Source organism: Ailuropoda melanoleuca, chromosome 5 (genome assembly GCF_002007445.2).
Source record: "Ailuropoda melanoleuca isolate Jingjing chromosome 5, ASM200744v2, whole genome shotgun sequence".
Lineage (NCBI taxonomy): Eukaryota > Metazoa > Chordata > Mammalia > Carnivora > Ursidae > Ailuropoda > Ailuropoda melanoleuca.
In genome coordinates, this window is record NC_048222.1 from 103,099,324 (window position 1) to 103,114,357 (window position 15,034).

The following is a 15,034-nucleotide window of genomic DNA, read 5'->3' on the forward strand; positions in this document are numbered from 1 at the left end:
CTTCTCCCCTTCCCTACTGGGCTCTAGCGTGTGTGCTCTCTCTCTCAAATAAATAAATCTCTTAAAAAATGTTAAACACAGGATTTACTTAAATCAAAACTCAGGAGGAGCCTGTTATTCTATGAATTCATCTTCAAGTGAAGCCTACAGCTTTCCCTGTTCTTGTCGTTGGATGGGTTCATGTTATACAAAAATAATGTGGAAAATTGATTTCTTGGCTTGATCCTTCTGGGTTATGCTAACTACAGCTCTAAGCTGGACCTTTTAGTCATTCCTCATTTACCAGTTACTAGGGAGAATGTTCTTTCCTTCCTGAAATCTGTACCCATCATTAATAAAAAGGTCTCAAAATATTCAAAGCAGAATTTATCATTATGTAACTTTTTGTTTTATTATTTATTTTTTAATTTTCAGATTTTACTTTTTTAAAGTAATCTCTACTTTTTTAAAGTAATCTCGAACTCACAACCCTGAGACCAAGAGCCTGACATGCCACTGACTGAACCATCCAGATGCCCCAATTATGTAACTTTTTAAAAAGCATCTGATACTAACTCCAATCTGAAGGTCAATAGTTGAACATCAAATATTTTTTGCCAACTGTCACATGTGAAAGACTGGGACAGCAGGGTGGATGGCGACTTTTATGACAGAAAGATAAATATATTTTTTGTTCTTCTAAAAACTCAAACATTGATTATAGATGAAATTCCATCATGCAACTGTAATGAAAGAGAGCTAACAGAAATAAAAACTTTCCATTTAACACTCTTTGGGGTGACATCATTTTAAAGTCCATAAAAGTTTATCTCAGAAGGTAAAGATTAAATTTACCTTATTTTCTTCTAGAAATTTCAACTTGATTGAAACATCATTACGCATTTTATCGTATTTTTCCTTATGTGCTTGAAACAGATGCTGTGATTGCTCAATCTTTGGCAGAGTGTTGGCATCACGTGGTCCAAGATTCAGTTCTTCCAAATCAGTGCGATATGCATCATATTCAATCCTGGAAAAGACAGAGTAAGTGAAGCATTTTACAAAAACAGAGTGAAATAAGTTTAGGAGGTGAGCTGGAAATATGTGACAATCTCATATTATACATTAATAGGTAATTCTCATACATATATTACACCTTACACTTTTAAAACCATGTATTTCTTTAATACAAAGAGCTACTACTATAAGCATGGGGGGCGAGCTGCTTATTAATCTCATTAACTATTCTTCCCAAAGTACAGTATTAACTGACAAGTAGAATTTCCAAAATTTAAAAACCAGTTTAAAAAAACAGATCTCAAAACCTAATGCTAACAAGATCAAGTGATCTATCTCACATGGGAATTGGTTAATACCAATAAAGCAAAGCATATGAAGATAGCAGACTTTAAGATAGCATACTTTAACTGGTAAAAGGAAGTTACACTGAGGGTCCTAGCAGTCCTAAAAGTATAGTCTAGACAGCAAGGCAAAACAGAAATCACATATGTAACTTAAAATTTTCCAGTAGTCACATTAAAATAATAAAAATTAATTTTACCTTTTATTTATTAAAAAGATTTTATTTATTTATTTGACAAAAAGAGAGACAGAGAGAGAAAGTATAAGCAGGGGGAGTGGGAGGGAGAGGGAGAAACAGACTCCCCACTGAGCAGAGAGCCTAACATGTGGCGAGATCCCAGGGCCCTGGGATCATGACCTGAGCCAAAGGCAGATGCTTAACTGACTGAGCCACCCAGGTACCCCTAATTTCACCTTTTAAACAATATATTTTATTTTACCCAATATATCTACAATGTTACCATTGCAGCACGTAATCAAGGTAAAAAGATCGTTAACGAACTATTTTACTTTTTGGGGGAGTAGTAATGAGTCTCTGAAATCCATTGTATATATTACACATCTATCACATCTCAGTTTAGGCTAACCATAATTCAAGGGCTCAACAGACACGTGTGGCTAGTGGCTACCATGGGGGACAGACCAACTCTGGATGGATTTCCATAACATTAGTATTTAGAACGTGACAATGGCATCTATTACAGACCACTTAACACCTTGTGCTCCTTTAAGATGCCTACTCCCTAATATTCTCCTACTACTAAAATAGTTAACCCCTCCACCACTCCATGATCACACTGCACCTCATAATGCCTCTATCACAGCACCTGTGTAAGTACACTACTACCTTGCTTATTAAACACTGACTTATCCAGCAGTCTCTACTATTCAGTACTCAGTTAAGACCAATGTGAACTCTGATTTAGTCAAAACCAGCATCACAAAGCTCACGCCCTAGAACTAAAACTCTTTATCCAATATCTAGAGTACAATCTACATCTCTTATTCTGGCAATTAAGAATATTTTAAAGACTTATTTCTTTTTAGGGAGAGAGAGTATATGCACATGAGGTGGGTGGGGAAGAAGCAGAGTGAGAAAAATGCAAGCAGACTCCTGGCTGAGTATGGAGCCCAGTGCAGAGCTCTATCTCACGACCCCAAGGAACATGACCTGAGCTGACACCAAGAGCTGGACACTCAACTGACTAAGCCACCTAGGCATCCTTTAAGAATATTTTATTTTATTTTAATTTATTTATTTATTTATTTTTTAAAAAAGATTTTATTTATTTATTTGACATAGAGACAGCCAGTGAGAGAGGGAACACAAGCAAGGGGAGTGGGAGAGGAAGAAGCAGGCTCACAGCGGAGGAGCCTGATGTGGGGCTCGATCCCACAACGCCGGGATCACGCCCTGAGCCAAAGGCAGACGCTTAACCGCTGTGCCACCCAGGGGCCCCTATTTTATTTTTAAAAGATTATTTACTTATCTGAGAGAGAGAGAGACAGAGAAAGCACAAGCAGGGGGAGAGGCAGAGGGAGAGGGAGAAGCAGACTCCATGCTGAGCAGGGAGCCTGATACGGGGCCTGATCCCAGGACATGGAGATCATGACCTGAGCCGAAGGCAGACACTTAACTGACTGAGCTGCTGAAGAGCCCCCTTTAAGAATATTTTAAACAACATAAACTATATTCCAATGTGACTTGAGAATTTATTTTTATCTCGTACTGAATTTGACAAACTTGATCTTTCAGGGCCAAAAGAGAACTATTCATTCACTGATACACTGATTCATTTAACAAATATTAACTGAGCCCATTCTATGTTCCAGACACTGTGCTAGAAACCAGAGCTATAAAGATGAACAGATAAAGTTTATCTTCAAGAAACTTGCAGTCTAGAGGGAGAGGAGCTCTTGAACACCTACAACAAAATGAGATAATGGTAACTACCATGAAGGAGGGAGAATAAGGTACAGGGAAATCAAGAGGAAGAATTGCCTAATCGGGTATCTCAGAATAGAATTAAAACACTAAAATTAAAATTTCAAGGATGGTAAAATCTTCTGAGGTGGACTGTGGCAGGGAAATAGAGCAATCCAGGAAGAGAAAAGCATGAACAAAAGCACAGATTTGTAAGATACCATGATACATTTGGGAAGTAATTCAGTATGTCATAACCTGAAGTTGACAGTGGAAGGAATTAAAGTCAGACAGGTAGCCTGACATTAAGCAGGGCCTAGAAGCCACACTAAAGGGATCGGATTTAATCTGGTAGGTCAAGTGATGTGATGGGGAGCCATTTAAGAACACTGATCTAGAAAGTGACATGTCCTACTTGTTCAGAATAGAAAGGAAATGGAGGATGGACTGGAGTAGATTAAGAAACAGAAACAAGGAAACCAATTCGAAGACCATGGGCAAAGAGAAATGAGTCCCTGAATCAAGACAACAGCAGTGGAGCTAAGAAGAGGAGATAGATATTAAAGATTCAGGAAGCAAGACTGACATGGTAATGATAACCAGTAAGTCAAATTCCATGGGTTCTCTAGCCAAACTGAATGACCACTCTGATCTTCACTGGCTCTAATGTCTTGAGCTAATAATTTTATCTCTTTCTGCTTCTGTTTTTCATCTATAAATGAGAATAATGATCTCCACAAAAGATAGAGTACTTCGGATATCTGGTAATAACTAGTATCTTTAGAGTGCTTATTATAATGGCCAAATTAGAAGAGGAATAGCCAGATGTAAATATACTAAAAACAATAAAAAATGAAAGAAAAAGTAGAACAAAAATAAATAAGTGATATATGGTGATTTAATGTGAAAACAAATATCCTTCATCAGCTTGGAGCACATTTGCAAACAACAAGATTAATATAAACATAATCAAAATTATAATACTGACCTTATATCCCTTAATTTTTACATCCAGAGTTTGTAGATGGTATCAAAGTAAAACTTTCCATAAGAGCTTCTCTAACAGTGCTCATTACCACCAGGGAGAGAAGCACACTAAATTTTCAAAATGCAACTCTTCAAGACTGCCAGTCTGAATTGACTCCATATCAATAAAGTTAGTGACAGTTGGTTACTTTATGGCTTATGTAAAACTTCTAGGGAACAGGTGTCCACATCTGAAAAGTCTTGACCACAACTGACTCCCTTGTTGGTGCTGCTGTGGAGAAGTGTTGAATGGGCCGTTACAAGATTTTCTATACATGGAGCACCAGAGGGCTAGGAAATACTTGTACACAATGCATAATAGGGAGCATTAAAAGGCCACCCGGACATTTGCCTAAATTGCCACTTTCTGTGCTGATCAAATAGCTGACCCATGCCCTAAAAGTCAGTAAATTCTGGTTCTGAGAGAGAAGAAAATTCAGCTGCTGAGAAATTTTTAATCTGGGGTTCTTTCTAAACGTTATCCTTCTGCAAGCAATGTTTCAGTATTACAACTAGTGAATTCCTCAGTTACTTCAATAAATAGAATAGAAAAGTCAAACCCCAAGCTCAGCTTAATGAATAAAATCACACTGAAATTTCAATAAAAAAAGAATAAATTATGGGGTGAGGTCATCATTGTTGTTAGTTTTTAAACTACACACAGAGGTTGTTAAAGATTTTCTGATGACCAGCTACCAAGTACATATAACCTGATTTATAACTCTGTTCAAAAGTTTCAAATAAACCCATATGTTAGATTGAAATTTTTAAAAAACATTTTATTTATTTACTTGAGAGACAGAGTGCGTGCTTGAGCAGGGGAAGAGGCAAAAGAGGGATAGAGAGAATCTCAAGCGGACTCCCCACTGAGCACGGAGCCTGATGTGGGGCTCAATCTCATGACCCCGAGATCACGACCTGAGCCCAAATCAAGTCAGACACTCAACCGACTGAGCCCCTAGACTGAGATCTTTTACCACATTGTACTTTAAGTCAGATATCTCAATACTAGATGTGAAAATTATTACTATTAAAGATTTTATTTTTAAGTAATCTCTACACTCAGTGCGGGGCTCAAACTCACAACCCTGAGATCCCAAGTCACATGCTCCATCAACTGAGCCAGGAATATGCATCATAATTTTTTAAACAGATATGAAAATTTGAGATAAATCCAGTCGAAGTTTGAGACTGAATGATCAAAAGTAAAAGGTAGAAAGCCAATGGGCTCTCATTTTGGCTTTGAAACTGGCTCCAAATGAGCAAACCTTTTAACCTCCACAGGCTTATTTTTCTCCTCTACAAATTAAAAAATGACTCGTGTACTGTTCAATGACTTATCTAATGAATTTCTCTTTCTTTACTATGGGCTAATATTTGAAAAAAAAATTTTTTTTAAGTAAGCTATATGTCCAACATGGGGCTTGAACTCACAACCCCAAGATCAAGAATCGCATGCTCTGCCTAGTGAGCCAGCCAGTCAGCCCACAATATAGGTTAATATTTTTAAAAGCACTTAGAAATAATGGCCAAAAAGAAAGATATTATATGCTAAAATAAAACATGTTTTACAATATACTAAACAAAAATATATTTTAGGTACTAGAAATATTTTCAGGATAGGTAGACAATTACAAAGTACAGAAGCAGAAACTAGATTCATGTAATTCTTGACTAGGAGGTGGTAGGGGGTAATATGGGAACAAAAGAATTTTCATCTTCAAAACCCACAAATATTAAAACAATCTGGAAGATCACAAAATAAGAATGCTTAAAAGAGTTAAAGAGATAAAAGGAAAAGAGTATTCATTATGTACAAATTAGGACATCATGAATAAGGAACAGATTTGGAAAAGAACCAAATAAAATTTATAAAAATAAAAAATATACAGAATATTCTTTTGAAAAATAAAGACAATGTCCATGAAGAGATTTAAATAGAGGCGAGAGAACTAATTACTAAGAGTGTTCCTGAAGGGATTCCTATTGAAGGGTATCTTACTGAGAAATTCCTTCAGTGCTATTGAGGGATATCCTATTGATGAATTCCTTCTGTTTATTTTTTTCACCTCCTAATTTTAATACTGTGTTAGTAAATAATTCAAACAATGGAGAACAGCAAAAAGCCAAGTCTAAAACCTAAATAGGGCACATAGCCCCATCTCCACCCTTCTCCTAACAAACAACCCACAGCTATTTATCACGACCTTCATTTCCAAGTCATTAAGAACCACATGTTAATGCTAAACCTAAAATTACAAACACAGAACAACACAGAAGCATCTCTTCTTGTGAAAAGATTAAAAGTTAACTTTCCAAGGGCTTTTACTTATGTGAAGCATAAGGAAATATATACTTAAGAAGCACTCAAAAACTAGAGAAGAGTTTAGAGTTTTCATAGCCATTTTCTCATATCATTAAAGTAGGGTATGGGGCCAAAACATAAAGTTATACTTCTAAAAGGTACAGTTTGTACTTATCCTCAACTATGCTATAAAAAGTATAACAGGAAATAAGGATTTCAAGTGTTCAGAGGAAAAAAAACACTCAAAGTAAATCAGAATGGAATGAGAAAAATTGGGCCTGGAATCAAAAGCTGAAAATGCTATTGCTATTCTGTTAAAATATACTTAGCTTACCTAACAGGATGATTATGAGATAGAGAAATTAATGATGACTGTACGTGTGTGTGTGTATAAAATATATGAAAACACTGCATTATGAACAGTTATGAAAATATGTAAAAGGTAAAATACGAGAGTCTGGAGCTGATTATAACCTAGATAAGTGGAAGGCTAGGATGTTGGCATCCACAACATAAAATCATGGAAGCAGAAATGAATTTGTATATTGAAGAGGAAGTGAAACTGTAAGTCTGGCTATTGTACTGCTTCTACTGGGAAGCAGCAGTAATAAGAATGAAGAGAGGCCGAAGGCCAGATTATAGAGGGCATCTAGTAACTACCTAGTAGAACACAAGGTCCTATCCTTTTCTAAGGAAGCTGAACTAGGAGATCCTCTGCCTCCCTATTCTCTAACAGGTAGGGTTGGGCACATGACCAAGGCTCAGACACTCTCTAGGCAATGAAGCAAAATATTCAGGGGCCTGTTAGAAATGACTTACGGTAGCTGTGGCAACATCAAGTACCAGAGGTACCCAGCATCAGGATCCTACTTATATTTGTCTGAGGCATTATCTTGATTTTGATTCCTGCTTGTTTCCAGAATCTGTTCTCCTGCCTTTCTCTTAGTTCTATGGGCTAGCCTATCATCTTCTACTGCATTCTTTTTCTGTCCATATTAGCCAGAGTTGATTTCTAGCATATGCAATCTAAAATCTTAACTGAATTATGTACCATCTGTAAACAGACAATATAATGAAAATTTATACCTACCTGGCACTTTCATATTGTTTCACAGTCATTAATGTATCCTCAATTGTTTTATTCACCAAAGTGTTCACACTGGCAATGAAAAAATTAATGGCTCCAAGAAGAGTCTCTCCATTTTTAGCCAGTAGCTTCTGGGTATCTGCGTTGTAGCCAAATTCTTCCTAAAACAAAAACATCACCTTAACATAGCCACTTACTAGTGAATGTGACAAAAAAAATCTCAAATGCATCACTAATGGGAAAATATTTGATTTAAAATATTTAGCTATAGAAGTTTTCTTCTTTTAATGTTTAAATGAACAAATCTAAATCATAGCTAGCTATATAATTACCAAAAAAGTGCAGTAAACCGAAACTGTCATCAGCTCAGATGTATAGCTAGAATTAAATAATTTTAAAAAGTTAAACTACTTTGTACTAGAAAGAATATTTTCATTTCCATGTTTTGTTTTTCTTATACTGTAAGCACAGCTGTTAAGAGAAAAACATAGCAGATTATTAATCAGAGAAACTATAACTTTCACAACCAAATTAGGTTAACAATTGACTAAAACTTTCAGACATAAGACAGACTGCAATTTTTGTGTTTTGACATAATCCTCTCAGTGCATAAATATTAACAATGCACATTTCTTTGTAAACTCAGTGACTAGTTGACTCCCAAACTCAGGTCTACATAGGTGCACAGCTGGGGAAGGATCACTCAACACTCACTTCGAGCTCATTTGCTCTGAATAAACTGAGTCTTGGATTGAAAACATTACATGTGACTCCTTCATGGCAAGTATTAACTCTAAACTTACAGTAGTGAAAGACTGGAAAGCTTTAACAGATTACCAGGACACATCTGAACAAGAAAAAATTTGATCATAGCTTGTTGTAAGATACATCATTCAATTTGAGAATTCTGAAGTTTATTATGAAACAATTTCAGCTGAAAAAAATATAATATGAAATTAAATAAAATCTTAGAAAATGCAAGTTTAATGCTAGTGCTATAGATATAATTAAATTTCTAGGTGATAAAATATCTAATAATTAATAAATAGCAGGAAATTAAAGTTAATTTTATGGTGCTAAAAGCATTTTCCTTTGAGACATCCATGTAACTCTTTTTTTTTTTTTCCTTAAGATTTATGTATTTGAGGGGCGCCTGGGTGGTTCAGTCAGTTGAGTGTCTGCCTTCAGCCTGGGTAATGATCCTGAGTCCTGGGATCCAGCCCCGCATCAGGCACCCTGCTCAGCAGAGAGTCTGCTTCTCCCTCTCCCTCTGCCCCTCCCCCCTACACTTGCTCTCTCTTGCTCGGTCTCTCTCAAATAAATAAATAAAATCTTTTAAAAAGTAGAGAAGATTTATGTATTTGGGAGAGAGCACACAGGTGCACAAGTCAGGTGAGGGGCAGAGGGAGAAGGGGAGAAAGAATCTCAAGCTGACTGCCTGCTGAGAATGGAGCCTGACCTGGGGCTCCATCCCAAGACCCTGAGAAATCATGACCTGAGCCGAAATCAAGAGTCTGACACTCAACCAACTGAGCCACCCAGGCACCCTAACACTGTTGTTTACTTCTAAAAATTCTCAATATCCACAAATTCACATTATTAACACTGAAAATGCCACAAGTCCTAATTAGCCAAAGGGAGAGCTATACAACCTAGAAGGTTACTCTTCTACTAAAAAAAACAAAAAAACAAAACCCCACAGCATAGTAAGATGAAATAGCAGATTGAAAAGTTGTATAGCAGAATTTGAAATAGTATATTTACAATGAAGAAACAGGCCTAAATTCAAAGCAGACAGGAAGAGCAAATTGCCACTGTTTCACGAATATAAATCCCATCTGTAATTCTATGAAGAAATTATAAAACTTAAGACTTTAATGTATAATTTAAACTTAACTGGCTAGAATAATAAAGATTTTTTTATAGTAAGGTACAGGAGACATAGTATGTAAAAGATATAAAATAACTGGGACACCAGAAAGAAATGAATATACATATGTATATGCATTATAAGAAATACATAATTAAATATGCTTTTTTGGCACTGAAAATAATACATGATTCATAAACTTCATTTAGTTGATAAGTTGTTTTAGTATTTTTGGTTGGACAGGGACATTTTACATATTATAAACTGCCTTAGCAATTACAAATAAACTAAATATAAAGTAACCAAAGGATATATACATGAAGAACAGGGCTGTGGTTCTACTCTGCCACTGAACAGGGAAAGCCAATATAATTAATTTCTTAATCTCAGTATCTGCTTGAGATACAGAGAGAGAACAAAGTTTCAAAACATTAGAATTTTTTTTCTCTTTAGCAGCTCCTGTATCATTTACACACACTTACCAGGTGTAAGTGACCACTATTTCCCCTTAAACTTCTACATTAGGACTAAATAACAGAAACATCTGACTGGATCTAAAACATTCAGTTTTAGTACTATAAATTATTACCTAATTAATAACAAGTCAGTTAAATTAAACAATACAGAGCAATAAAAAATTAGACTCACAGGTAACTCACTGATAATTGACAATAATATGGGTTACGTGAACTTTTCTAATCTTGATGTAGATGTTACCTTCTAAATTGAGAAAAAACAATTTAATGAGGTGAGGTGCCATGCTTTAACAGAACTGGGAGTGAGACTCATGTGATAAAATGGTAAAAATTTGGGAATTCAAACAGCTTGGGAATTCTATCTTGATTGTGCTACTGACTGGATTTATCTGTTTTATTAAACTCTTTGTCAATTTCTTAGTAATAATATGAAGATAATTCTCTTACAAGTTTGATAGGGAAGTATAATGAGATAACTTGCTTAAAGTTTCTGACAGGTGACAGGCATTCAAAAAAGTTTCAGGAGATTTGCTTTTCTATTGCTGGATACTGGTTGTTTCTCCAGAAAATGAAAGAACTGACTAATCTTCAAATTCTTCCTCAACTTCCAAAAGCCACAATCCCAAAACAGCTATCATAACTGCCATATTTTATTCAGTGCCACTATCTGCCATACTTGTGCTAAGTGCTGATAGTGCGTCTCAGTTAATGTATCATAAGGCAGGAGGAAGTGGACACCAGCTCTTCATCACTGCACTATGAACTTTTTCTCAAAAAGAATCAATAGGCAAAGAGAGTTACTTTGCTGGCTTGTGTGACTGATCCTGTTGACCAAGCGAAAGGAAACTGGACTGCTAAGGAAGAGTACGCCTAGAATATAGGCAACCTCTTAGGGCATCTCCTAGTACTTCTACCATGCCCTGTGATTAATGTCAATGGAAAACGTCAGTAACCCATTTCAGTAAGGACTACTAATGGCCGGGACGCTTTAGGAATGAAGGTTTGGGTCACCCAACCAGGCAACGAACTGATAGGCTGAGGTGCTAGCCGACAGTCAGTGCAGTATGGAATGGGTAGCAGAAGAAGCTAAGACCTTGTGACCATCTGTAGAAATGAAGACTATCATTGTTATGAATATTTCCTCCTTATTTTGTTATCAATATGTGTGTGTATGTATAAAGCAAATAACTTTGTTTTCTTCCCTCTCTTATCCCCTTAGCCTACAACGTAAGATATATTACTAACTTTACATCATAGTATTTAGCTTACAGGATACCAAGGGAAAAAGTGAATGTCACTCAAGGACTTTGCATCCTCTTTGGGGAAAACGCTAGTCTGTCTTTGACAGATAGTATGAATAGTTATGTCATGTTAGGTGAAAGTAAGACTTTGCTATTGCCTTTATTTGGAGATTAAGTATGGTTTAAGGATATGTGTTTAAGTGCTGCTAAACTGACAAAGGGTAGACTTTGATGGTTAATTTTATATGTCAACTTGATTAGACCAAAGTGACCAGTTGTTTGGTCATATACCCAGTCTAGATGTTGCTATGAAGATACAGATTTTGTAGATGTGATTAACATTTGCAATGATAAACATTATAGATATGATTTAAAGTTGACTTTAAAGAGATTATCCTCCAGAATGTGTGGGTGGACTTCATTCAACCAGATGAAGACCTTCAGAGCAAAGACTGAGGTTTCCTGGAGAAGAATTCGGCCTTAAGACAGTAACATTAGAAATCTGGCCTCGGTTTCTAGACTATTGACCTACCCTTCGTATTTCAGACTTGCCAAGCCCCACAACTGTGGGAGTCAATGCCTTAAAATAAATATATGTGTGTGTGTGTGTGTGTGTGTGTGTGTGTGTGTGTGTGTGTGTGTGTGTGTATTAGGTACCTATCTTCTACCAGTTTCGCTTCTCTGGAAAATACTGATACAAAAACATCGATGCTGTAAATACTGACTCCAAATTTCAAACAGTCTCCAGTAGGTTCTAGTTTGACCTTATTTTTATATTTATAAACACTGATTAGAATGTTCAATACAATAAATTTTCTATTTCTTACATTATTTCCTTCAAATCACTTCTGCATACACATTTGCCTTTAGCATTCATTCACTAACAAATTATATCAAGTATATTTTGGTGTATAAGTCATCATAAAATAATATAGTATGTCTTTTTAGCAAAATAGGATAGTCCAAATTCTTGTTGAAAAATGTTGCACGGGGGCGCCTGGGTGGCTCAGTTGATTAAGCATCTGATTCTTGATTTTGGCTCAGGTCATGATCTCAGGGTCGTGGCACTGAGCCCTGAGTTAGGCTCTGCACTAAGCACGGAGTCTGCCTGTCCCTCTCCCTCTGCCCTTCCCCACACTTGTGTGTGCTTGCGTGTGCACACGTGTGTGCTCTCTCTCTAAAATGACTAAATAGAATCTTTAAAAAAAATGTTGCATGATGGACTTGTGCCTATTGAATGACTAACTAGATAAAAATACCTGTGATGATTAATTTTACATGCCAACTTGGCTAGGCCATGATGTCCAGATTTTGGTCAAACATTACTCTGGATATTTCAGTGCAGGTGTTTTTTGAATGAGATTAATATTTAAATTGGTGGAGTGTGAGTAAAGCAGACTGCCCTCCATAATGGCAGTGGGCCTCATCCAATCAACTGAAGACCTTAACAGAAAAAAGACTGAATTCCCTGTAGCAAAAAGGAATTCTGCTAACAGACTGCCTTTTCACTCGAACTACAGCTCTCCTTGAGTCTCTAGTCTGCCAGCCTACCCCACAGGTTTTACATGTACCAAGACTCCAAAATCCTGTGAACCAATCTCTTAAAATACATCTCTCTGTATCTACATATCCTTTTGGTTGTTTGTCTACAGAACTTGACTAATACAGTACCATATTTCCTTTCTGTCCTTAAAAATTCATGGACTCTTGAATTTAAGAAAATTCACCTAAGAAATCATCATCAAAAGACTCAGACTGGGATTTCACTTGTATTAACTATTTTGCCACCACTGCTGAGTCAATACTGCTGACTCTCTGCAGTCATCTTCTGATTTTGTCTAATAACTGTGAAACAGGTACTGTCTTCTCTTTGCCATTATATGGGCAAAAAATAAAAAATTCTAAATTTTTAACTACGTTGCATAAACATTAAAAAAAAGACTACAAAGAGTATTTACCTATTATTTTTTTAGGTGATGCCATCATTCTTTTGTTTTCTTATCATCTTAGTAATTTTTAACATGGTTGGAAATAACAGATGTGTAATGATGAAATAATTCCTAAGATGATGAAATAGCAAAACGTTTTAAGATTATTAAAATCCCATACCGTGTCTTTGATTCCCAACGGACCCATATGGCAGTTGCAAGATAAAAAGTTGTATTCTGGGGGTGCCTGGGTGGCTCAGTTGGTTAAGCGTCTGCCCAGCTCAGGTCATGATCCTGGGGTTCTGGAATCAAACCCTGCGTCCTGCTCCCTGCTCAGTGGAGAGCCTGCTTCTCCCTCTGCCCCCCGCCATCATGTTCTCTCTCAATCTCTCAAATTAATAAAATATCTTTTAAAAAAAGTTGTACTCTGTTAAAAAAAGTAAGTAAATTTTCTCATTGGAATAAAACTCATGAACTATCAATCCTTACAAAGGGTTAGAGCTGTGCAAATAAGAAACTCAAAAACTAAAACTGGGTCTAACAGACTTGAATACTGACGATTAACCTCTCAGTTCTGTTCAAAAAAAAAAAAAAAAAGGATTTGACATCTAGAAAAGATAACGAAAGTACCTCCTAGCTAAGACTGAACATTAAATGAGCTAATACATATATAAACCACTTAGAACAGTATCTGGCATATTGTAAATCCCCAATCTGTATTAACTATTATAATTTAACAGGGTCTACTGAGTGCAACATCACTGATAATACTGCTGCAACATTTCCCCAGACTCTATACCCTAGCTAACTCTTTCCATACTGTGGGGATTTTTCTCTCTAAAGATTCCACTTAAAGAGAAAGCAAGAGATCATGGAGAAACATAGACAAGTCTGGTGTAGCTCCTTCCTGAGCACACGCCCAGGCGAGGCCCACCCAGAGCTGCCCCCTCCTGTCCTCACTGTCTGTACATGTCCTTGGCTATAAAATCAAAGCAAATCCATGTGTATGTTTGTATATATAAAACATAAATAAATTATATATATAAAGTATATATAATTTTCAGCTCTACCTTTTTTAGAAAAAGATTTTATTTATTTATTTATTTGAGAGAGAGCAAGCCCGCGAGCAAGTGTGCGCGTGCACACAGGCACATGCATGAGCAGGGGGAGGGTTAAGCAGTCTCGTGGCTGTGCGCTCGGAGCCCGATACCAGCTCTGTCCCACGACTCTGAGATCATGACCTGAGCCAAAAGCAAGAGTCGGATGCTCAACCTACTGAGCTACCCAGGTGCCCCACAGCTCTACGTTTTATAAATATTACCCAACCTCTCTTGGCTTTAGTTCTCCTCATTCATAAAATAGGGATAACATTTCTTGTAGGATTGTTAGATAAATTACATGATATAATGGCTATAAAGCATCTAGCCCATTACACCGAAATTGTGGACACTCAATAACTACAGTTGTTATGATTAATCAATTTCCCAAATATTAGATTAGTTCTTTTGTATATCTAGTGACTCAGAATTGAATCTAAGTATTCTTCACTATTATGAGATATATTGCCATCTCTAGCCAAACTTTCTTTTCCAAGATTCTAGATATTATTAAATAATTTAATGCTCTAAATTATCTAACTCTTCAAGTTAAAAAGTCTATATGCAAGGGATTTCACCTTTTGGCTTCAGGTGAGGAAAAAAAGAAAAAAAAAGACATCAAAGAAGTCACTTAAGACACCATATCTTAGGAATGCTTTGCTGAATACTTTATAGAGATACAGGCAGAAAAATAATTTTATAATTATTCTAAAATTCTTAATTTTTAAAGCTCACAATT

At 36.3% G+C, this 15,034-nt stretch overlaps 1 protein-coding gene across 8 annotated transcripts in view; it reads right to left on the reverse strand.

Moving 5' to 3' along the window:
• ARFIP1 (ADP ribosylation factor interacting protein 1) overlaps positions 1-15,034 on the reverse strand; it is a 111,357-nt gene that overhangs the window by 26,625 nt on the left and 69,698 nt on the right. For all 8 annotated transcript variants that reach the window (XM_011235716.3, XM_034661519.1, XM_034661518.1 and 5 more), the window contains 2 exons: positions 7,687-7,844; positions 835-1,009 (listed from right to left, as the gene is read on the reverse strand). In XM_011235716.3, coding sequence (XP_011234018.1) covers positions 835-1,009; positions 7,687-7,844 — 333 coding nt within the window. The remainder of the gene's footprint in view (positions 1-834; positions 1,010-7,686; positions 7,845-15,034) is intronic.